The sequence below is a fragment of the Tachysurus fulvidraco genome, chromosome 9, assembly GCF_022655615.1.
Source record: "Tachysurus fulvidraco isolate hzauxx_2018 chromosome 9, HZAU_PFXX_2.0, whole genome shotgun sequence".
NCBI lineage: Eukaryota > Metazoa > Chordata > Actinopteri > Siluriformes > Bagridae > Tachysurus > Tachysurus fulvidraco.
In genome coordinates, this window is record NC_062526.1 from 20,874,756 (window position 1) to 20,900,547 (window position 25,792).

Consider the following 25,792-nt stretch of genomic DNA (forward strand, 5'->3'; position numbering starts at 1 on the left):
GAATTCAGAATCCTTTCTGTGAATCAGATCATTTGACTCAGCTTAGCATTTACCGGCCGACTCTTTCGGCTCATGAAATTTATCATTGTGACTCGTGAATTGCATGTATGCGCGTGTGTGTGTGTTAAACATCACAGCATAGTCTTCATAAAGCGAGTTTTATTTTATTACAAGAATGATTCAAATCTTTAGTTAAACATGAGCTTGCGTGATACAGCATAAATCTACCCTCTTGCGTACCTACCTGTCACCCTAGGGCTGGGCAATTAATCGAAAAGTAATCGAAATCGACATTCAGAACCTATAATCGATCAATTTTTTTCCAGGTCGATTATTTCGATTACTTTCCCATTAAAAACACTTCTGCATGTAGAGTCACGTGATCCCGCTCCATTACGTTATGTTATTCCGCCGACATGTCGAGCATGGAGAGCTTCAACACTCAGACAACTGAGCATCAAGAGCAGCTTGTACCAAAGAAAAACGCAGTCTCCGTCGTTTTGACACATTTTGGCTTCGGTTAGGATGACATCGAACAAAATGAAGTCAGATGTAGACACTGTAGAAAAACAGTTTCGACACCCAAAGATAATACCACCAATTTGTTTCAACACTTGGAGTGCAATCACGTTACTGAATATGAACAGTGCATGGCTCAAAAAAAACAAAGAGAGACTGATAAGCGCTCAGCAACAAGTGCCTTCGCAAAGCAGATGTCGATAACAAATGCATTCACAAATGCCACACAGTATGAGAAGAGTTCAAGAAGATGGAAAGAAATAACTGACGCTATTTGTTATTACATGGCAAAGGATATGACTCCCGCTACAGTGGAGCGAAGCGGGTTTAAACATCTCATTAAAACTCTCGACACTGTGCCATCGCGATCACATTTTTCTAAAACTGCCCCATTCAAGAACCCATTCTTGAATCTTACTTTGCACTACATTGACAACGAGACGGCATATTTTCCAGCCGATCACACGGCAGATATGATTGCGCAAAGTCTGAAAGATATGCTTTCTGAATGGGACCTTGCGGAAGAAAAACTTGAAGCCATTACGACAGACAACGAGAAATACCCTGTTTAAAATATTATTTACAGGATATACAAGAGTTATTTTATTTAGAAGAGATACTGCTTATTTTCTACTTTTAATATGAAAAAAATAGTTTATTTTGTTTCCAAAAGTGCAAGTCTGTTTGTTTTAGGCAATGTGTGCTTTAATTTCAGTTGTTCAACATTGATGTTCAATAAATAATTATAGATAGTAGATAGTGTGTGTTTCCTTCAATTATTTTAAAATCAAGTAATGCACCCTTCATTCAAAAATCTCACTTGTAATATGTGAGCATATTTACTAAACAAAACTTGTCAGTGAACTATGAAGGCATCGTAATCGAGTTCTCTCTCACTCATTTTCTACTGCTTATCCGAACTTCTCGGGTCATGGGGAGCCTGTGCCTATCTCAGGCATCATCGGGCATCAAGGCAGGATAAATCCTGGAAGGAGTGCCAACCCATCACAGGGCACACACACACTCTCACACACTCACACACTACTGACAATTTTTCCAGAGATGCCAATCAACCTACCATGCATGTCTTTGGACCGTGGGAGGAAACCGGAGTACCCGGAGGAAACCCCAGAGGCACGGGGAGAAGATGCAAACTCCGCACACACAAGGTGGAGGTGGGAATCGAACCTGGAGGTGTGAGGCGAACGGGCTAACCATTAAGCCACCGTGCCCCCTCCCCCCCGTAATCGAGTTAAAATGTTCAATTAATTCGAGATTTTGATTTTAAGCCAAATCGCTCAGCCCTATGTCACCCACCACAACACTTTCCTTCACTCAGGCGAAAGGTTACATAACGTAGACTTATGATGTCATAACTACAGGTCTGTCTAAGCCCCACCTCTGAGTTCGGCATGAAATCCTTCTTCAGGCAAGTCAGTATAAAATGATACAGCGTTTAAACTTAGGATGAAGAAGAACACATGAACCGGCAGAGAAATCACTGGACTATTTTGTATTATTATTATCACATTATTGTTGTATTAGTGGATCAACTGCAACAAAAAATGCATGCGATGTCACCTTGGAGTTCTCCAGAAGTTTCCTTTGGTTCCGCTCCATTTGTATTTGGAAATGTTGTGAGCCCTGATGTGTTGTGTTGTGTAACTTTGTGTTATGTTGTGGGCATATTTACATTAACCGGTTCCGCTGTGTTAGCTTTGCCTAAGCTTCAGGTTTATTACAGCCAGCTGAATAAAAATAATAATAATTCGGCCATCTTTAACAGCTTTTACTTCCTGTGTTTGTGTGGCTGATTGTGTACCACAGAAACAACACTTTTCTACACCTCTTTTTTTTCTCATTCATTCTCACTCATTTTGCCCATATTCTTCCTGTCAGTATTTCAAGTTCAGTCAAATTTTCTTATAGTAAAAGTCAAAATTAATTGAAAGAAAAGAAAAAAGGCTCTTTGCAAAAGTATTTACCCCTCTGGATCCAGAAGTGGTGGTCAGATCTGATGGTGATATTGGACACAATCGATTTAAAAAGACATTCTGAAGCTAAGGAGTGAAAATTAAAAGAAATGAAGTTAGCGATAATGGGAAGATAGCGAGGAAACGGAAGCTGAATCACGTGACCCGAGCACCAACTAGACAAGTCCGTATCTCAGGAACCGAGGCAGGAAGCTTCACTGAGACCAAAAGACACACTGAAGGAATTAACGGAACACAGGTGAACCAAAACGACTAGGAACCCTTACTCAAGAAGAGCCATAAGAAAGCAAGAGAGAGCAACAAGAAATTTCACATCACTTCCTGTAGCACAAACCGGGGATGAGCGAAACATGGTGGTGGTAGCATCAGGGTCCGGGGATGAAACTGTGATTGAGGAGAGAACTGAATTGTTGGAGCAACATGAAGAGGTTTATTACAAGAAAACCAGCTTCACTTTTGCAAAGCATTGTACTGTGTGTGTGTGTGTGTGTGTGTGTGTGTGTGTGTGTGTGTGTGTGTGTGTGTGTGTGTGTGTGTATGTGTGTGTTGGGGGTCAGATTCTCAGATGTGTTTTGAAGTGAAAAAAGAAAACACATTTCTTTCCGTTTGACGAGAGAGGAGATGAGGGTTCGGCTTTCAGGAGGTAAAGAAAGGCAGGTTCCGTGAACGAGACGTGACCAAGGTCACTTCTGTAAACATACACACAGGAATGATGTTCATAACAATGACGATGTAGTCACCAGTGCACGTCTGTAAGGGTGTGTGTTTGTGTGTGGGGGGGCCATATGGTGAAAAAATATCACATTACAATACACCTTTACAAAACTACATCTTTGAGTTTTTTTAACAAAAACAGAGTTCATGTGCTTCACATGAAAAGTGTGGTTGTGGGGACGTGTGTTCATTCAGCTACAGTGGCTCTGATGGCTCGGAGGAGAACTGTGTAATGATACGGGACAGTGTACGTCATCTCCGGTCTAACACAGATTTTTTTAAAATCTTGTGATTTCAACATCTGAGATGGACAGACATCTAGTTTAATGCAGCAGGTTTCGTAAAGCAGAGCGGATCGGCTCCCAGGAATCTCTGGAAATAATATCGGCACATAAACATCACGGAGCATGTCGGAGGATATTCGAAGATGGATGCGTGAAAGTGTCCCTGAGTCTGAACTATAAACGTTTACATTTCTGTGTTCTAGAAATAGCTGTGTGTGTGTGTGTGTGTGTGTGTGTGTGTGTGTGTGTGTGTGTGTGTGTGTGTGTGTGTGTGTGTGTGTGTGTTTGTTTGTGTGTTTGTGTGAGTGTGTGTATGTGTGTATGATTGAATCCATCCTCTGCACCTCAGTAACTGTTTGGTTCAGCTCAGCCACCAAATTCGACCTCAGAAGACTACAGAGAGTAGCCCGGACTGCTGAGCGAACTGTGGCTGAAGGGGAGATCAGATCGTTGTGCAAGGATATAGCAAGATCATGACCTGGGGATGAATCACCTGGGATGAACAGCAGTTCAGTTTTGCTGGGATTGAGCTTTAACCACTGAGCAGACATGCTGAGATCCGGTCACAAGCTGTGGCATCTGAGGGTGGGAAGGAGAAGACAAGTTGTGTATCGTCAGCATAGCAGTGGTAAGAGAACCCATGTGAGGAAATAACTTCACCAAGAGAGTGAGTATACAGGGAGAAAAGAAGAGGACCAAGTACTGAGCCCTGTGGGACACCAGTGGAGAGCCTGCGTGGAGTAGATGCCACTCCCCTCCATGTTACCTGATATGAGCGTCCTTCCAGGTAGAAAGCGAACCATTCCCAATCTGATCCGCAAATCCCAAGACTCTGCTGAAAGGTCAAGGAGGATAAGGACGGTTGACAGTTTGGCTATTCTAGCAGCATGTAGCTTCTCAGAGACATCCAAAAGGGCTGTCTCTGTGGAATGAGCTGCTTTAAAGCCAGACGGGTTGGGGTATTGGAGGTTGTTCTGTGAGAGATAGACAGACAGTTGATTATACACAATGCGTTCTTCTGATGACTGATGTAATTATTGGCCGTAAGAACCATCTTACAGATCTCACAGTGAAAGCATGCTTATATGAGAAAGACAGATGAAGAATCACTGTCATTAAAATAATTTCTATTTCATCTTAACTGGTAAACTGATTAATGTTCCTGCATCAGCATAAAATATGGAAGTTGCTCACTGCTTTGGTACGATTATATTCATTTAATATACTATAATCTATCTTATTATTTAAACTAATGAAAAGCACTTAATACCACAAATTAAATGTCTTCAGATATTATAAGGATCCAGACTTACCTCACCAATGAGATTAACCTTTTCAGCTGGATACACCACAAATCCACACCTGGCACAGTTTTGTATATTCATATTTTCCAGTTTAAAGTACTACAAAAGTATCTAAATATACTGTGCATATATCAAACCGTTTTCCAAAATCAGCAGTCTCGGATGGACCTCAGTTGGGGAAGGCAATATGTTCCAGACAGTTCCCTGTTCCCACTTGTGGCTCACTGACCTGTGTTAAACTTAGATCCGCTGCAGGCTTGCCCTGTCTATTACATGTACTGAATGCAAGGTTCCACCCCTCTTTAGACTTCGCTGCTCATACAAATGGCTGTCAAGCTGTCTGTTAGTGGCGAGGGGGAAAGAGATGCTACTGTGTTTATGTAACCGATCACTATGTTTGCTGTTGTACATTTCGGGAGCTTAGTCACAGTGGCCTCCGTGTCTTCAGTTGTGCTCAAAAATAGGTGAATGAAGTCACACTGAGCTTGCTGGTTGCACGTGTAATAGGTACATTAGAAATGTGCTTACGTTTGTAATGCTTATTCATTGTTGTTATTTCTTATACCTGCTTTCATGCAAAATAATTTAGGTTCCAAATGGGGTTTACAAAGTATTTCAACTTTTATTTTTAATTATATGATTTTACACCGGGTGATAACCAACCACAGTAAATGTTTTTATAATTTTTAGAGTTATTATTATATTTAAATTGATTATATTTATCTCCAGGGTTCCTGGTTCAATCCTAAGAGTAATCTCTCTGTGGATTTTCATGTTTTGTCCTGTGTTTGTGTGGGTTTTCTCCTTCATACATTGTCCAGTGTACAGTGTGTGAATGTGTCTGTATATGCATGGTGACCTTCAATGGACCAGGTGTAGTATGTCTTAGAGAGAGCGATCCAATGCAAACCTGACTAGGATAAAGTGGTTACAATTTTAATAAAAATGTTGAACTTAATTTGATATGTAATGTTTCTACTTTTCTGCATTTTAACATAAAACAACTGGTGGGTGAACAAGATGTAATAGATAAACAAAATAAATATGGCACATGTTTAACTAATATGCCTCTTATTGAGTAGTTGGATTATGTTTATAAAATAAATATGTTTAGTAATTATAAGAGGTTTTGTTAAAAAATATTTTACACTGGAAGTGTCTTCTGGCTGGATAACACTGGGAACCGCTGCAACACAACGTTAAACCTTGATAGCCGCAGCCCCTGCTGTCTTGTAGCTATGCAATAAAGTTTGTGAAGCTAGCGAATAAATTACTCACTAATTAAAATGTCTTAAAATACGAACCCCGAGCATTTCAAAACTGTGAACATAAACTATATACTCACTGCCATTGACATGAGTGTAGAGCATGCGAAATGATTTGCTTTAGTAATGAGGATTTTAAATTCCAATCCCCTTATTGAAATGGCAGTATATAGTGAACCAGAGATATAGCTATAACTGTCCTTCTGCTTGTGAGTTCCACCCACTGAGTCTATTAAAAACGGAGAATCCTGTGGCCCATATAACCTTATTGACCTGAACTTAATTTGGCTTTACACAGGATAACTAAATATTCTATATTTCATAGGCACACCTAGCTAAGCAAAGTTCTGTAGCGCCTGTCAGAAGGGAGGAGCTGAAAGAGGTTGTGTACAGTGTGTGAAGGGTCAGTGGTGATTTTTCCTGCCCAGTTTCTGGTTCTTGTGACGTACAAGTCCTGGGGCGTGGGCAGGGGGGGAGGCAATTATTTTTTCTGCTGTTAACTGTGCGTTGCAGTCTGTTTTTGTCCTGTTTTTTTGCTGCACCAAACCAGATGGTGATGGATGTGCACAGGACAGATTCTATGACCGCAGTGTAGAACAGCATCAACAGCTCCTGTGGCAGACCGTACTTCCTTAATTGACGTAGAAAGTACATCCTCTGCTGGGCCTTTTTGACGATAGAGTTTACGTTGCACTCCCATTTCACGTCTTGGGAAATGGTAGTGCCCAGAAACTTGAAAGCCTCCACAGATGACACCGGGCTGTTGGATATTGTTAGGGGGAGTAGTGTTGAGGGGTCTTTCCTAAAGTCCACTATCATCTCCACAGTTTTGAGGGTGTTTAGCTCCAGATTGTTCTGACTGCACCATAGCATTAGCCACTTTACCTCCTGTCTGTATGCAGATTCATCGCTATCTTGGATGAGAACGATGAGCGTAGTATCATCTGCAAACTTCAGGATTTTAACAGTTGGGTCACTTGAAGTGCAGTCATTAGTGAAGAGAGAGAATAGCAATGGGGAGAGGACACATCCCTGTGGCACGCCAGTGCTGATTGTCTTAATGCTGGAGGTGACACCTCCCAGTCTCACCTGTTGTTTCCTGTCTGTCAGGAAGCTGGTGATCCACTGACAGGTGGAAGGGGGTATAGTGAGCCCTAGGAGTTTGGAGTATTCTTATTAAGTGTTATCATCTGCATCTGCATCTAGGAAGACCAAGGGAAAAAAGGCTCCAGGCCCAGACAGAGTTTCACTAGCCTGTCTGCAAGCCTGTGCTGATCAGCTGGCCCCCATCTTCACACAGATATTCAACACATCACTGGAGCTGTGTGATGTCCCGTCAAGGTCCACTATCATCCCCGTCCCAAAGAAACCAAAAATTACCGGACTTAATGACTACAGACCCGTGGCTCTAACATCTGTGGTCATGAAATCATTTGAAAGACTGGTTTTGGCTTAGAGAAGAATTTCCGGAATTATAGTATTAAAAACCGAACTAAAGTCAACAAACAGAATCCGGGCGTATGTCCCTGGGCAGTCCAGGTGTTGCAGTTATTGCTGTTTTATTTGTAATCTAGAACCACTAAAGTGTTTGTTTGTGTGTGTGTCAGTGTCGGAAGAGGATCACACCGACAGTTCCTGCTTTGCCTGCATTTTGCTAAGCCACGGAGAAGCAGACATGATATATGGAACAGACGGGGCCATGCCCATCAAAGACATTACCTTCCTCTTCAGAGAAGACATGTGCAGGAGTCTTGTGGGCAAACCCAAGCTTTTCTTCATCCAGGTAAAAGAAAATGGAAAAGTACCTCCCTAAAATGATAAATGTATATACGCAGTTTTTGTTCATTCAGCATGGTCACTTACCTTGCTAACTCTTTCTTGTCTGCTTGTGGAGGATATTAATTAATTATTCTCACAGGCCTGTCGAGGTTCAGAGTTCGATGATGGTATACAGACTGATGTTCTAGAAATAGATGTGAGCCCCAGACACAAAATCCCAGTGGAGGCAGACTTCTTGTTGGCATACTCCACTGTTCCAGGTAACATATGATCTTAATTGCAGATGTGTTGCTCACCACTAAATTTCTTATACCAGACAAATGCAGAAAAGTGAGGGTACTCTTTGTGTTTTATTTAAAAATCAGGGATTTATATTGTAGGATAATATGCAGTGTTGTGGCTGTGGATGCTTATTTTCCAATAACAGACTTTCTTTTTGGACCACAGTCATTCGACAGTCAAGCTATTTCATATCTTTTAATCCACCTGTAGTTACATTTAATCTTGTGGAATGTCTTTAAGCCTATTTTTTCCTGTTATCACTTACAGCTATAAATAATTGTTCCCTCACTAGTCTCTTCTTTTCCTCCTTTTAGTTAGACAAAAAGTTTGTCAGGTTGCCAGGTTTAGTGGCAAACCCCAAAGCGTCAAGTCTTGAAGTCTTTCCCATGACAGAAATCTCTCTTTAACACTGATAGAAACCTTCACCGTATCAACTATCATCTATTTTTCTTTATCAATTATGAAAGCAGTTTGTAACGTTCCAGAGCGTTCAACCCTAATCTCCGTCAGCAGCGCTACTGTCCACTCCACAAACGCAGGAATCCAATACGAAGACTTTTTTAATAAACTAAACATTAAACGGTACACGACTTACATAAGTCATGGAAATCAAAATACAACACAGACAAGACGATAACATAGACAAGAATACATGAAGGTTACATAACGACAATCGTGAACATAATAACAGTAGCGATAGTAACAATGATCTTATAAAAGACAAGGATATATAGGATATTTAATCGAGGTTAACCAGGAACGGGTGCGATGGTGGGAAACAAGACAGGTGAGGGGGAAGTAACGTCCACCTACACATCAAAGTATGTGATGAGGAAACACCTGCCAGACTGCCCTCAGGTTGTCTTGCAGGGAGCCATCCAAACTCCTGACATAGTTATTAGTGTTTCCCTGTACTGTATGTGCATCAGATGCTGCCTGATACAGTGGTACATTTCTCGTTCAGGTTACTATTCATGGAGGATCCCGGGCCGGGGCTCTTGGTTCATCCAAGCTCTTTGTACCGTCCTCAATGAGTCTGGCAAGCAACTGGAAATCATGCAGATCCTCTCACGTGTCAACTACATGGTGGCAAATGAATTTGAGTCCTGGTATAAAGATTCACGTGTCAGTGTGAAGAATCAGATTCCCTGTGTTGTCTTTACAATGACCAAAGAGCTTTATTTTAACTGATAACTATGACCACAGAGTTACTTAAAGGTCTTTGATTTCTAGTGTCAAAGTGTTTGATTTCTTTAATAAATAAACAAACAAACAAACAAATAAATAAATAAAAGTACAAAAACAACTAATAAAAACATAAAAACATAAAAACCTTTTTCTCTTTAGCCTGTTCAAAATGTCGACTTTTTTCTCGAACAACACAGTGTTATACATGATATACATGTTAAGGACTGTTTTGTCCACTAGGTGGCATAACCGTCATACTGATTAAACTGATCACTTACAATCTGCCCAATAAAGATCATTTGGATATTTGTGTGATCAACATTTTTATGTGTATATTTTATAATGATAGTAGCAGTGAATGAAGGATGGGGGTATATAATATACTCTTTATTGCATTTTATTTGTGACACATCATTCATTGGATAATTTTTTTGTGCTTCAAACTCCTTATATGACATTTTCTGTATTTTATGTAGAAATAATAGTTTTGTACATAGAGTAGATGATCTGTAGACCCATAGCTGCATTGTGTGCCAGTCAGCAGAGGGTCAGTGGTGCCCTGCATGACCTCAGCAGCATAGCTGAATGGGCCTGTAGAAAGCTCTGGGGGGTGTTGTGGATGCTGACTAAGGTAAGTGTGCACCTTTCCTGGCCAGCAATTTCATCAGTGATGGGAAGTTCGGTTCTTTTCCACGAACGGGTTCTTTCGGACAGTTCGTTTTCATGAACCAGTTCAATAATCCAGTTTACCAGTTCTTTTACGTCATGACATAATGACGTAATTCACAATGACGTAATGACGTAAATTCCTTCATCCCGCCGCTGCCGGGAGATATAAATACAATCAATTTAACACATTCTTTGTAATCATAACTTTAGTTGAATACGTTTCTTACATTTAAGTTTTGCAACTAAAACACCCAATACAGGCATCGATGTGTAAACGTGGGTGTTTTACGTATCTTAAAGATATAAAGTTAATAAACTAATCTTGATCAACTTAAAAAATTACAAAAAAAGCATAATTTTGAAATGTTTCTTTAGCTCCATCAATTGTTTCAAAAACGAATGCAACTGAGTTAAACACTCATATGTTGATAAGACATTAAATCAATCATTTATATTTGTTGCAGTTCAGTGATTTACGCATGCGCAGTAATAAGCTCATCGGTTCTCAGTATGTCGGACGATACCCTGTATTAGTTCAGTGATTCAAGCATGCGCAGTATCAACAGCTCAAGCGCACAGTTCTCTCAGCACAACATGTCTCAGTTCAGTGTACAGGAGTTACATATACTCCGGGATATTAATTTATTTACAGTCGGAGGGGCTGTCAGGTGACACGGTGAGGTAAAGGCCAATGAGGATCCAAATGCAGTAAAGAGATTTAATGACAAAACACAAGAAAACAGGTACACAGACACACTGTAAAAAATGATGTGTTGGATATACTTAAAATATGTATGCACCATTTTTGCATCACACTTTTTAAGTAAACCCAACTTGGAAAAAAAGTACTTAAAATTAACAAGAAAACTGTTGTTATGTACTTAAATTTTTGGGTACACACAACATTGTTTATTTAAAAATATATGTAAGATGATAGAATCTACAAAGTAATTGCAAGTTATCTTAAAATTTAAGCTCATTTATGTTAAAAAAAAAAAGAATTAATTGAGTTGAACCAATGTAAAATTGTAACTTATTGTAGATTATCAGCTATTGGTCTGCATATTGCACTGCTGCTTGGATGGGTTAAACACAGAGCACAAATTCCAAGTACAGGTATGGGTCACCATGTCACTTCACTAAAATAAATTACACATGCAAATTACACAAAATAAAGCATTTCACTTTATTTTTTGAAACAGGCTGCAATGCAATGGTGAAGCCTAAAACCACACATCATGAATGTACAACAAATGTGTCACATTAACAAATGAAAGATCACTTCAAACAGGACACTTCCTTCATGCTGCCCCTTTTTCAACACTTTCTTGCTCTGAACTAGAAGAAGAAAAAAAACAGTTTTATATTTAGTTTGAATAGGCAAGACATTGCACTGTCTTACTAACATAGACCTTTTCAGTAAAGGATTGTATATACTAAAATGACCTAATATTACACGGACCAGGGCGGGAACAGAATTATCTTAATGCAAACGTGCCAACGCGATGCATGGTCATATTCCTCTGAAATAAACAAATTAACCACTAGAACATTCATTCAATGGAGTCACACTGTTTTTGCTAGTCGCACAATCGTGTGCACACTCGTTCCTCCTTTCATACAATAACTTACTTGTACAAACTAGACTTTCATAAGTATTTAAGTTACACATTTCTAATTGTTGAAGCTAAATTCGTAGCAATTCAGAAATTCAATTTAAAAAAGTTTCTTTCTTGACCAGAAACGCATTAACACAAATAAACAAATGTACATTAAAACGACAAATCTTACCTCTTTTCAGCGTCTTCGCCTCTTTGCGTTTCAGAAAATATCTTCAGCTAACACTACAAACAAGTGTTTATTAAAGTCAAAACCTCAAAATCAAATATTTTGCTTAGTTTATAGACAGTTAAGCTTACCTCTTTCCACCGTCTTCACATGTGCATCACCAGATGGATGCAGTTTTTTCCAGATTTGCATATCACATGGCCCAGTCATATACTTAAAATATTGTTATAATTACTTAGCTTTAATTTGCAATTAAACTAAGTTGCAATTTTAATACTAGTTGACGTGACTTATGTTTTTTCATTATATTTAGGCATACACTTAGGTTCACCTTGTAACTTATATATTTATGTTACCGACACTATATATGCTAAGTAGAGGTTGAAAAGTTAAACTTACTTTGTTATTTGTGTTTAGTTTATTTATTTTTATAAGTAATGGTTTTTCAAACAACAAATCATTTTTAGAGTGCAGGCAGGCAAAACAAGACCGACCACAGAGCTGACAGGAAACAGGAACATTGAAACGACTAGTACCAGGGAAGTGAACAAACAGAGAATATATAGGTGACAGGAACCAATGACAAAGCAAAGACAACACACCTGGAGGAAAGATTGAGTACAATTAGTGTCCATGGTAATAAATAAGTGGGCGGGGCCAACAATTAACAGCAGGGAATGACAGGAGATAGAAACAAGGAAAACACAGACAGACTCATTACATCAGGCATGACCGAAATTGAGTAACTTTAGTAACTTGTGGATCAGTGCTGACTCAAGACGCGAACTGTTTAGTCAAGTCAAGTCAAGAAGCTTTTATTGTCATTTAAACCATATATAGCTGCCTGTTGTAAGTACATAGTGAAATGAGACAATGTTTCTCCAGGATCATGGTGCCACATAAAACAAAGACAGGGCTAAGGACATGTAAGCAGTCCTAGCCACATAAAGTGCAACCTGGTGCAAACAGCGCAGGACAAGACAGACAAGACAGGACAAAAGACAGTGCAGACACAAAGTTACAAGACAATACAAAAAGTACAAAAAATACAATACACAAAAGACAATAAACAGTCAACAGAAACAGCTCCGACCGACCAGTGTAAATATTGTATGTGAATACTGAATGTCTAAACAATATTTCGTGCAGTAACATTAGAATAAACACAGTTTCTTAGCAGCAGGTCCTTGGGCTAATATATAGAATTGTGCAAAAAAAGCAAATGACTGAAATATTGTATAGTATGTGCGAAATGGCTGAGATATTGTACAATATGTGCAAAACGGCTGAAATGTTGGACAGTTTGTGCAAAAACAGCAGAAAAGTGTGCAAAACAGCATGTAAACAGTTTGATGGATTGTAAGCAGCATGTAAACAGTTTGATGTGTCAGTGTGTGTGTTTTGTGAGGGTCTCTGCAGCCCATACAGACGATGTGTGTGTATGTTGTGCAGTACAGTTCAGTTCAGTTATTGAAAAGTCTGATGGCTTGTGGGAAGAAACTATAACACAGTCTGGTCGTGAGGGTCCGAATGCTTCGGTACCTTTTTCCAGTGGACTTCAAGATGGAAGAAAGTCAAATTTCATTCAGTTGAAGTTTAGAACGAATCAGTCAGATTTGGTGAACTGGTTCATCCAGTTCACTTAAAAGAAGCGGTTCAAAAAAACAATTCGTTCACCAACTGGCCATCACTAACGGTCATTAATGATGTGTGATACCACTTAATTCCTATTCGATCCGATACCAATACTTTTTATGTATTTTATGTGTAGTGTGATATGACGACTAGTTTAAAGTAAGGTAAAAAAGTAGGCTGTAGGCTTATCAATCCCAAATTATAGCTGCATAATGACAAGACAATAAACTACTCTCATATTATTTAATTATAAAGAAAATCTCAGACTTGTAAAACAGGTTTAAAATTACACACAAATAAAATAAAATTGACTCTTAACCTTGTCACAAAATATTCCATATCCACTTTTTGCTGTTCTTAACAACAAATGTAAATCAGGCACCCTTGAAAATCAGTACCTCATTTTTTTTTTACAATAAACATAAACATTGATGACTGATGGAGCTACACTGCTAAAGATAGATAGATAGATAGATAGATAGATAGATAGATAGATAGATAGATAGATAGATAGATAGATAGATAGATAGATAGATACTTTATTTATCTAGAGGGAAATTCAATTATCCAGTGGCATATGAAACATACATACATTAAACCTATATTAACCCATTTAATCCCAAATTTTTCCCGGAGATGACATTTGTATTTGGAGGGCTCGCCTCCACGCACAGCTTGGGCTCTGGAACCCAACTCCTCGAGAGAGGCTGGACTCTCTACTACTCTGGAGTTGCCCGCGGTGAGAGGCGGCGGGCTGGTGTGGGCTTGCTCATAGCCCCCCAGCTCAGCAGCCATGTGTTGGAGTTCACCCCAGTGAACGAGAGGGTCGTTTCCCTGCGCCTTCGGGTCGGGGAGAGGTCTCTCACTGTTATTTGTGCTTATGGGCCAAATGGCAGTGTAGAGTACCCGACCTTCTTGGCGTCTCTGGGAGGGGTGCTAGAAAGTGCCCCGACTGGGGACTCCGTCGTTCTACTGGGGGACTTCAATGCTCACGTGGGCAGCGACAGTGACACCTGGAGGGGCGTGATTGGGAGGAACGGCCCCCCCGAACTGAACCCAAGTGGTGTTCTGTTATTGGACTTCTGTGCTAGTCACAGTTTGTCCATAACAAACACCATGTTCAAGCATAAGGGTGTCCATCAGTACACATGGCACCAGGACACCCTAGGTCGGAAGTCGATGATCGACTTTGTGGTTGTTTCATCTGACCTCCGGCCGTATGTCTTGGACACTCGGGTATAGAGAGGGGCGGAGCTGTCAACTGATCACCACCTGGTGGTGAGTTGGGTCCGATGGCAGGGGAGGAAGTTGGACAGACTTGGCAGACCCAAACGTACTGTGAGGGTCCGTTGGGAACATTTGGCAGAGTCTCCTGTCAGAGAGATCTTCAACTCTCACCTCCGGCAGAGCTTCAACCAGATCCCGAGGGAGGTTGGAGACATTGAGTCCGAGTGGACCATGTTCTCCACCTCCATTGTTGATGCAGCCGCACGGAGCTGTGGCCGTAAGGTCTCCGGTGTCTATCGTGGCGGCAAACCCCGAACCCGGTGGTGGACACCGGAAGTAAGGGATGCCGTCAAGCTGAAGAAGGAGTCCTATCGAGCCTGGTTGGCTCGGGGGACTCCGGAGGCAGCTGATAGTTACCGGAGGGCCAAGCGAGCTTCAGCTCGGGTGGTTGCAGAGGCAAAAACTCGGGTCTGGGAGGAGTTCGGTGAGGCCATGGAGAAGGACTATCGGTTGGCCTCGAAGAAATTCTGGCAAACCGTCCGGCGTCTCAGGAGGGGGAAGCAGTGCCCTGCTCACACTGTTTACAGTGGGAGTGGGAATCTGCTGACTTCGACTGGTGACATCCTCAGACGGTGGAAGGAGTACTTCGAGGATCTCCTCAACCCCACCAACATGTCTTCCATTGAGGAAGCAGAGGCGGAGGGCTCGGTAGTGGACTCGTCGATCCCCCAAGCTGAGGTCACTGAGGTAGTTGAGAAGCTCCTCAGTGGCAAGGCACCGGGGGTGGATGAGATCCGCCCTGAGTACCTTAAGTCTCTGGATGTTGTGGGGCTGTCTTGGCTGACACGCCTCTGCAACATCGCGTGGCGGTTGGGGACAGTGCCTCTGGACTGGCAGACTGGGGTGGTGGTCCCTCTGTTTAAGAAGGGGGACCGGAGGGTGTGTTCCAACTATAGGGGGATCACACTCCTCAGCCTCCCCGGAAAAGTCTATGCCAGGGTACTGGAGAGGAGAATTCGGCCGAAAGTCGAACCTTGGATTCAGGAGGAACAATGCGGGTTTCGTCCTGGTCGTGGAACACTGGACCGTCTCTATACCCTCACCAGGTTGCTGGAGGGTTCATGGGAGTTTGCCCAACCAGTCCACTTGTGTTTTGTGGATCTGGAGAAGGCATTTGACTGTGTCCCTCGTGATGGCCTGTGGGGGGTGCTCTGGGAGTATGGGGTCCGGGGCCCTCTGTTAAGGGCTGTCCGGTCCCTATATGACCGGAGCAGGAGTTTGGTTCGCATTGCCGGGTGTAAGTCAGACTTGTTCCCGGTGCATGTTGGACTCCGGCAGGGCTGCCCTTTGTCACCGGTCCTGTTCATTATTTATATGGACAGGATTTCTAGGCGCAGTCGGGGGCCGGAGGGAGTCAGGTTTGGGGACCACAGGATTTCGTCTCTGCTTTTTGCAGATGATGTTGTCCTGTTGGCTTCTTCAAATCAGGACCTTCAGCATGCACTGGGACGGTTTGCAGCCGAGTGTGAAGCGGCGGGGATGAGAATCAGCACCTCCAAGTCCGAGGCCATGGTTCTCAGCCGGAAAAGGGTGGCTTGCCCTCTTCAGGTTGGTGGAGAGTTCCTGCCTCAAGTGGAGGAGTTTAAGTATCTTGGGGTCCTGTTCACGAGTGAGGGAAGGATGGAGCGGGAGATCGACAGGCGGATCGGTGTATCTTCCGCAGTGATGCAGTCGATATACCGATCTGTTGTGGTGAAGAGAGAGCTGAGCCGCAAGGCGAAGCTCTCTATTTACCAGTCGATCTACGTTCCTACCCTCACCTATGGCCATGAGCTTTGGGTCATGACCGAAAGGACAAGATCCCGGATACAGGCGGCCGAAATGAGTTTCCTCCGCAGAGTGGCTGGGCACACCCTTAGAGATAGGGTGAGGAGCTCAGTCACTGGGGAGGAGCTCAGAGTAGAGCCGCTGCTCCTCCACATTGAGAGGGGTCAGCTGAGGTGGCTCGGGCATCTGTTTCGGATGCCTCCTGGACGCCTCCCTGGGGAGGTGTTCCGGGCATGTCCAACCGGGAGGAGGCCCCGGGGAAGACCTAGGACACGCTGGAGGGACTATGTCTCTCGGCTGGCCTGGGAACGCCTCGGTATTCCCCCGGAAGAGCTGGAGGAAGTGTCTGGGGAGAGGGAAGTCTGGGCATCCCTGCTTAGACTGCTGCCCCCACGACCCGGCCCCGGATAAGCGGTAGAAAATGGATGGATGGATGGATGGACATTTGTATAGTATTTGTAAGGATATTAAACAATCAATGTCAATCATATAAAAAAATATATTAGAAAGTCCATGAAAAAATGGGTTTTATGTTCGGTCACAAAAGTGACCGGTAGTAGAACACAGGGAGTCTAGGTCTATGGTGTCAATGCATTTACAAAATGACAATAATTTTAATATGTATGTATAGAAAACACTTTCATGATGATGCAAAAAAATTAATGATCTATTCAAAAATTAATTTAGAAAACTTAATTGTTTTCTCTGAGCTTTAACGTCAACTTTTTTTAGGATGGAAATAAATGTGTGTGGTCACAGCCTCTGTCAATACACTCTTACAAGCCCGTAGGCAGGGGGGTTCGGGTGGTTCAAACGAAACAAACACCAACAACGACCAACACCAGGGAAGTGAACAGACAGAGTAAATGTAGTAGACAGGAGCCAATCACAAAGCAGAGACAATCAGAGACAAAGACAAGACACCTGGGGAAGAGATGGAATGTAATTAGTGTCCATGGTGAGCAATGAGTGGGCGGAGCAAACAATTAACATTAGGGAGAGACAGCAGACCGAAACAAGAGGAAAACACAGACAGATACGTTACAGAGCCCCCCCCTACGAGCACCTTCCAGATGCTCCCAAGTCCACAAAACCCAGTCCAGGAGGGTGGAGCGAAGGCGCAACCAGGGTGGGAGTGCGGGTCGGGTCCGCGTAGTGGTGGCGCCAGCCGAGCAGGTGGCCGGGGCGGCGCCGGCAGAGCAGGAAGCCAGGACGGCACCGGTAGAGCAGGAGGCCAAGGCGGCACCGGGAGAACAGGAGGCCAGGGCGGAGACGGGAGAACAGGAGGCCAAGGCAGCGCCGGGAGAACAGGAGGCCAGGGCGGAGCCGGGAGAACAGGAGGCCAGGGCGGAGCCGTCAGAGCAGGAGGCCAGGGTGGTGCCGGAGGCGGGGCCGGAGACCAGAGCAGGACCGGAGACCAGGGTGGTGCTGGAGGCGGAGCCAGAGACCAGAGCAGGACCGGAGACCAGGGTGGTGCTGGAGGCGGAGCCAGAGACCAGAGCAGGACCGGAGACCAGGGTGGTGCTGGAGGTGGAGCCAGAGACAAGAACGGAGTTGGCAGCCAGGGTGGTGCTCTGGGCCTGTGAACAGGGACAGGAGGTAGAAGGGCTGGCAAATCCAGCGAAACGAAACACAGGATGGGTGAAACAGAAACATGCATAGGTTCAGGCCAGGCAGAGAGTTCAGGTAGTTTGGGTGTCATGATGTCGACCGCGTTCTCCGACTCAGTCATTACGGTCGACCTGGCCGATTCGGCTGGTTCCATCGGCTCGGCTGGTTCTGTTGACCCGGTCGGTTCCGTCGACCTGGTCGGTTCGGCAGGTTCCATCAACCCGGTCGGTTCCGTCAACCCGGTCGGTTCGGCAGGTTCCGTCGACCCGGTCAGTTCCATCGACCCAGTCGGTTCTGGCGACCCGGCTGGTTCCGGCGACCCGGCTGGTCCAGCTGGTGGCTTAGGGCTGCCGGCCGCCCGAGCCGAACTCATCGGGGTATCCGCCAGTTTGGAGACCAGCCGGTTAGCACGGACCTCAGCCGAGCTCGCCGGTACGGTAGCCATGAGAACTGGCTCAATCGCGGGTGTGCACGGAACTGGCCTGGGCGGAGACACCGTGGAGCATTCGGGCGTCCGTGGCTGATTCCACTCTGTGGCCCACGGACCCCGATGCTTGCTGCCCCCCCAAAAAAATATTTACGGCCGGCTTCCGTCTCTACACTGCTCAAGCTTAGCACGGACAATTAACATTAGGGAGAGACGGCAGACCGAAACAAGGGGAAAACACAAACAGATACGTTACAGTGTGTGTGTGTGTGTGTCTGTGTGTCTGTGTGTCTGTGTGTGTGCCAGCCACGCGTGCAGTTCAGAAAGATTTCTCGCAATACACTTTTCAAAGCATTGGTGAAGCATCCCCTCTGAATATTGGGGGTGGGGTTTTATATCTATATATATATATATACATAGATATATATATATATATATATATATATATATATATATATATATATATATTTAGATTTCTATATTTTATCCTCTCAATAGTCTACAATATAATATCCATATAAACGTAGCGTAATTATAATAACAAAACATCGTGGGATATTCAGTGATATTGGCTGTGCAGTAACTTTTGTGACTGGCCAATACCGGCAGACTGGAGCCAATGGAAATGCTTCTCTCCTTCGGTGCACGTCTTTATTCCTTCAAGCGCGTCTTTATTCCTTATCAAACTTCAAAGCGGATCGCTTGAGGTAAATTATCTGGAATGATTAGTATATTAATTGATTTACGATGCCTACCCCACTAACACACAACGTACTAGTTACGTAATTTATTGGTCATTGGTCAGATAACCAAGTACGGTCCAGTTACATACTATTTTGGTCATTTCATAACTTACTGGCAACGTAACTGTTACTTCTCAGGGAGGTAATTACATTACTATTACAATTATATAAACATTAATTTCCTTTTCTATTTAGGTTAGCTTGTTAAAACTTTTCAGTCTCAAAGTTGCCCTTAAATAAGTCAAAATAGATTAAATACACCATGTGAGTTGCTCTTTACATGGGAAACATGTAACATATTCTCCAAATTGCATCCAAGAAGATTGGAACTGACCAGTGTACTAAATCCATAAGTGTCAAGACAAATACAGCAACAAGCAAAAAGGCATTGACAGAGAGTCAAGAAATGATGATGAAAATAATTATTATTCATACACACACACACACACACACACACACACACACACACACACACACACACACACACACATATATATATATATGTATATATATACTTAAAGCACTCGGTGTGAAACCATGCATGGACTTTTTTTTTTAAATGTTTTTTACCCCTTAAATACCACAAAGCATTCCAAATTAGTAAAGGCTTATGTTATTGCTGAGCTGTAGATTTTGAAGTTCCGAGAGTTAAGTTGCATGACTTAAAGGCAGTATTTTATTATTATTACTATTTATTTTAATGTATGCCTTAGTTTTGATACTTTAAAAAAGTAATTTTAAAATATTTTTTTTGGTGTTTTTGCATCTCAGAAAAGGGTTCATTTAAAACCCAGAATCTTTGGCACTTAAATGTACTTAATTCTTCTCAGTCAACTTTGTCATTGTTCACAGTACAAGTACAGACAGAGAAACAATGGGTAATATCTAAATTTTTATTTTTGATAGAAGATATTGTTGTAGGCATTGCATACTATGCATTTAAAAAATAAAAGTTAATTTTTCTAAAAAACGAAACCAATAAGTTATTAATTTTAAGAGACCCATCTTATTTTCTCTTGTATATTTAATATTGCTCTTTAATTAAGCAAAAACACATTTTATCAGATTACTCGATTAATTGATGAAATTTTTGGTAGAATCCTTGATTACTAAAATATTCGATAGCTACAGCCCTGATTATAAGTTTACGAAAATATACTTGGATAGTTCAACTTCATACTTGAAGTTGAACTATCCAAGTATATTTTCGTAGACTTTCATAGACTTATAATTAGAGCTCAACATTACTTTTTCATATTTCTGAAGGTTTTATATTTCAAACAATGTTACTGTACTGTATCAGGTTTGTTTTTATATTACAGATGCATCTCAGTCTACCTCAGTTTTATTTATATTTACAAAACACTGCACATATTTTAAAACACTTTATTCACCAGAAGGTGAACAGCTAGTGAACTTCCTAGCTGTCACGCACGTGAAACAGGTTAGATCCAAATGCTGGTTTATTAGGCAATATCCAAAACAGCCAAGGGTCACACATCAGGCAAACAACAACATCAAAGGGAATCAAAAAACCGTAGTCAATAATCCGGGCGTGGGTCAGGGCAGGTAGCAAACATTCGTAAACATTTGTTAACACTGCACTATTTTATTACACTTTATTAAGCATTTCTTACATTTTCTTTCATTTTTCACCTTAAATGTTAAGAGATAATTGTTAAGTGTACATTGTGACTTTAGACATGTTTACATTTTATTTATTTGAGTTTTCCTGGTTGTTGACATTTCTGCCTTAATAACTGAGGGGATTATGATCAGAAGAAGGTTTAGCTTAAAATAAAAATGTTTAAATGTAATATATTTTTCTCCTGGTCCTTATTTTAAATGGGCCATAAAAAAAGTTCAATAATTATTGATATCGATCGATATGAAACACTGATATCGTGATACAGTTTTTGGCCATATCGCCCAGCTCTAACTGGACTATACATACACTGCATTTTATTTAATATGATAATCTACTTGACATTAATCTATCTGTTACCACTGGACATTTCTGTATCTGTACAGTCTGTTGCACCTTAACATATTACATATATATTTATATTTATACTTATACACACACACATGTGTGTGTGTGTATATATATATATATATATATATATATATATATATATATATATATATATATATATATATATATATATAGTACATATTGTAAATAATGTGTAGTGCATTGTATGTCTAAACAGTACACTGTGTGTACTGACCATGTACGAGCATATTGCATCTTTTTCACATTTGCACATTTCACCTGGTACTGAGCATTTTGCACATTTTCACCCATATGTAATCTGTTCTTAATATCTGTTTAATTACTGTATGTAAATTGTTCTGTGATTTCTGGAGTTCGCTCCCAAGAATTTCACTCACCAAGGCACATGTGCTGTAGGTGATGTGACAATAAAAGTGACTTGACTTGAAAAACTTTGCTTTTATCATTATTATTGTAGCATGGAGACTATGTCATTATGGATATTTTCAAAGTTTTGCTCAGGTTCAATGACAAAGCAAATTCTTCTTCAAAACTATTTATTGCATTGTTTGTTTACAGTTAAGCCATCAACATACAATAAAATATAAACATGACTGTTACTGTGAAATATATATATATATATATATATATATATATATATATATAATAAGTAATGTTTTGTAACAAAATCAATTATTGAATAATCAATTTACAGTAACTGCTCTATGTATAAAAACAACAAAACGGCTTTGGCTTGTTAGTTGCTATTGTAAGCTAACGTTAACTAGATAAGTAATATTTTAATCGCTAATATAGCAGATTCATGGAAAATTACATCGGTAATCAGCATTTTTGCCGCGACTAATTTATGAATGAGTCTGCATCATCTACATTAAAGAGAAATTCTTTATTTAAAATGAATAAAATCCACTACTTAATGGAGTTCAACATTAACTTAGCCGCAGCCACACACCTGACTCGTGTGTGCCGAGTACTGTAGGTGAGATGAACTGGGAAAAGCAGGCAGTGGGTCAAACCACTGTGAAGAAGGGAAGGGGAACTCAACTGTTTCTAAATGCATTTTTTTCGTTTTTCTTTTTTCTACTTACACAATTATTTAGGTAAACATGCATATATTTTTCACAATAGAGAGTGCGATATTTTTAAAATATTTTTTTTTGGGGGGGGATCCTCGGATGGGGGACAATGTCCCCTCCGTCCCCCGGGATTTACGCCCATGGATCCGCGCATCACTAACGGTCGTTACTGAAGTCGTTATTGAGTACAGCGCATACCAGGATCCGAGAAAAAAAATTTAAACAGAAGAGGTCACTTTTGAGACCGGTTCAATGCAGAGTACCTCAGTGCTAAATGCTGAACCCAGGTAAGTTTGCTCAGATTTAGGTTACCTCAGTAACTTCGTATATATTAATAATCACCTCAAATTTACTTTACCTCACTAACATGCCATCGCAGTAAATTTAAATTTTCTGTTTTTTTTTCCCATATTCATAGCAAGAAGAACATGGATTCATCCTCTGAGCACCGCTACCGCATGAACCACCAGCGAGTAGGAAAATGTGCCATCATCAACAATAAGAACTTTAATGATGATACAGGTAGGTCTTCTTCAAATCTCTTACAAAGTTTAATAAAGTGGCAATATTTTTATTCCATATTGTTATAAATTAAAGCCTTACAATAATAAAATGAATAGTGGTATGAATATGTTTAGTACAGCTATGCACAAAAAACCTAATAGAGATTTCATTGTGTGGGTTTAAGGGATGAAAGTACGTCATGGCACAGATGAAGATGCAGGAGAACTGTCCAAATCCTTTAAAAACCTTGGCTTTGAAGTTTGCATCTACAACGACCAGTCCCGTGAACAAATGATGCAGATACTGAAAAATGGTGAGTTATTCAAACAGTTAAAAGACATGTTCTGTTGAAACATATTTTTATTCTTTAGGGTATAAAAAAAAATCATGGTTCATTGTACGTTATATAAGCTTTTAAACAGTTGTATATCAACATAGTACAACATTGGGATATCTCTAATCTACACTGTGAAAAGCAGATTATCATTATTGCTGTTTTGTTTGTTATCTAGAGCCACTAAAGTGTTTGTATGTGTGTGTGTTAGTGTCGGAAGAGGATCACACCGACAGTTCCTGCTTTGCGTGCATTTTGCTAAGCCATGGAGAAGAGGGCATAATATATGGAACGGACGGGGCCATGCCCATCAAAGACATTACCTTCCTCTTCAGAGGAGACATGTGCAGGAGTCTTGTGGGCAAACCCAAGCTTTTCTTCATCCAGGTAAAAGAAAATGGAAAAGTACCTCCCTAAAATGATATATGTATATACGCAGTTTTTGTTCATTCAGCATGGTCACTTACCTTGCTAACTCTTTCTTGTCTGCTTGTGGAGGATATTAATTAATTATTCTCACAGGCCTGTCGAGGTTCAGAGTTCGATGATGGTGTACAGACTGACTCAGGAACACCTCATGATGTTCTAGAAATAGATGTGAGCCCCAGACACAAAATCCCAGTGGAGGCAGACTTCTTGTTGGCATACTCCACTGTTCCAGGTAACATATGATCTTAATTGCAGGTGTGTTGTTCACCACTAAATTTCTTATACCAGACAAATGCAGAAAAGTGAGGGTACTCTTTGTGTTCTATTTATAAATCAGGGATTTCTATTGAATAATTGTTCCCTCACTAGTCTCTTCTTTTTCTCCTTTTAGTTAGACAAAAAGTTTGTCAGGTTGCCAGGTTTAGTGGCAAACCCCAAAGCGTCAAGTCTTGAAGTCTTTCCCATGACAGAAATCTCTCTTTAACACTGATAGAAACCTTCACTGTATCAACTATCATCTATTTTTCTTTATCAATTATGAAAGCAGTTTGTAACGTTCCAGAACGTTCAACCCTAATCTCCGTTATCAGCGCTACCGTCCACAAACTAAACGCCCACAAACTAAACATTAAACGATACACGACTCACATGAATCATGGAAATCAAGTGACGTGACATACAGTGACGTGACATACGGCTAAGTACGGTGACCCATACTCAGAATTCGTTCTCTGCATTTGACCCATCCAAAGTGCATACACACAGCAGTGAACACACACACACCGTGAACACACACCCGGAGCAGTGGGCAGCCATTTTTTTATGCTGCGGCGCCCGAGGAGCAGTTGGGGGGTTCGGTGCCTTGCTCAAGGGCACCTCAGTCGTGGCCGGCCCGAGACTCGAACCCACAACCATAGGATTACGAGTCAGACTCTCTAACCATTAGGCCACAACTTGCCAAAATACAACACAGACAAGACAATAACATAGACAAGAATACATGAAGGTTACATAACGACATTCGTGAACATAATAACAGTAGCAATAATAACAATGATCTTACAAAAGACAAGGATATATAGGATATTTAATCGAGGTTAACCAGGAACGGGTGCGATGGTGGGAAACAAGACAGGTGAGGGGGAAGTAACGTCCACCTACACATCAAAGTATGTGATGAGGAGCCATCCAAACTCCTGTCATAGTTATTAGTGTTTCCCTGTACTGTATGTGCATCGGATGCTGCCTGATAAAGTGGTACATTTCTCGTTCAGGTTACTATTCATGGAGGATCCCGGGCCGGGGCTCTTGGTTCATCCAAGCTCTTTGTACCGTCCTCAATGAGTCTGGCAAGCAACTGGAAATCATGCAGATCCTCTCATGTGTCAACTACATGGTGGCAAATGACTTCGAGTCCTGGTCTAAAGATTCACGCTTCAGTGAGAAGAAGCAGATTCCCTATGTTGTCTTTACACTGACCAAAGAGCTTTATTTTAACTGATAACTATGACCACAGAGTTACTTAAAGGTCTTTGATTTCTAGTGTCAAAGTGTTTGATTTCTTTAATAAATAAATAAATAAAAGTACAAAAACAACTAATCTTTCATAAAAAACCTTTTTCTCTTTAGCCTGTTCAAAAGGTCTACTTTTTTTCTTGAACACAGTGTTATACATGATATACATGTTAAGGACTGTTTTGTCCAATGACCAAAGAGCTTTATTTTAACTGATAACTACATGACCACAGAGTTACTTAAAGGTCTTTGATTTCTAGTGTCAAAGTGTTTGATTTCTTTAATTAATTAATAAAATAAATAAATAAATAAATAAAAGTACAAAAACAACTAATCTTTCATAAAAACCCTTTTCTCTGTAGCCTGTTCAAAAGGTCGACTTTTTTTTTTCTTGAACAACACAGTGTTATACGTGATATACGTGTTAAGGACTGTTTTGTCCAATGACCAAAGAGCTTTATTTTAACTGATAACAACGTATTTGCTGCTTGTACGAGGGATGTATTTGTTGCTTGTAAAGCTGGTGAGGACCGGAGCAAAACTCAGACTGGTCTCTAATGGTTTTGTGTTACTACTATGTTACTGTTCATTATTTATCTGTTTGCTGCACTTTTGTTGAAATAAAGTATTTCTGAAAGAAAACATTTTAAAAGCTTGAATG

The 25,792-nt window shown here is 41.1% G+C and overlaps 2 protein-coding genes and 1 long non-coding RNA gene across 4 annotated transcripts; 2 read left to right on the forward strand and 1 right to left on the reverse strand.

Moving 5' to 3' along the window:
- The first annotated feature begins 416 nt into the window (after nucleotides 1-416).
- Nucleotides 417-9,635, forward strand: LOC113643355 (caspase-7-like). The gene is made up of 6 exons (XM_047818699.1): nucleotides 417-519; nucleotides 7,191-7,197; nucleotides 7,287-7,421; nucleotides 7,611-7,863; nucleotides 7,999-8,119; nucleotides 9,106-9,635. Exons 1-6 carry the CDS (start codon nucleotides 417-419, stop codon nucleotides 9,330-9,332), a joined length of 846 nt encoding a protein of 281 aa, XP_047674655.1. The 3' UTR covers nucleotides 9,333-9,635.
- Nucleotides 5,635-25,489, forward strand: LOC113643356 (caspase-7-like). 2 transcript variants are annotated; one of them, XM_047819125.1, is made up of 7 exons: nucleotides 5,635-5,642; nucleotides 12,344-12,351; nucleotides 22,808-22,871; nucleotides 23,038-23,166; nucleotides 23,399-23,574; nucleotides 23,710-23,848; nucleotides 24,891-25,489. In XM_047819125.1, the coding sequence occupies exons 3-7, from the start codon at nucleotides 22,808-22,810 to the stop codon at nucleotides 25,115-25,117; spliced, it is 735 nt and encodes a 244-aa protein (XP_047675081.1). In that variant the 5' UTR covers nucleotides 5,635-5,642; nucleotides 12,344-12,351; the 3' UTR covers nucleotides 25,118-25,489. The 2 variants fall into 2 exon arrangements, with proteins under 2 accessions (XP_047675081.1, XP_027003353.2); XM_027147552.2 differs by lacking the exons at nucleotides 5,635-5,642; nucleotides 12,344-12,351 and adding an exon at nucleotides 22,520-22,636 and having other exon boundaries at nucleotides 22,768-22,871.
- Nucleotides 10,751-12,299, reverse strand: LOC113643357. Its single transcript, XR_003440779.2, has 3 exons — nucleotides 11,918-12,299; nucleotides 11,790-11,842; nucleotides 10,751-11,336 (listed from the first exon to the last, which is right to left on the reverse strand). It is a non-coding gene; the product is annotated as an uncharacterized LOC113643357 (long non-coding RNA).
- Nucleotides 25,490-25,792: the final 303 nt, after the last annotated feature.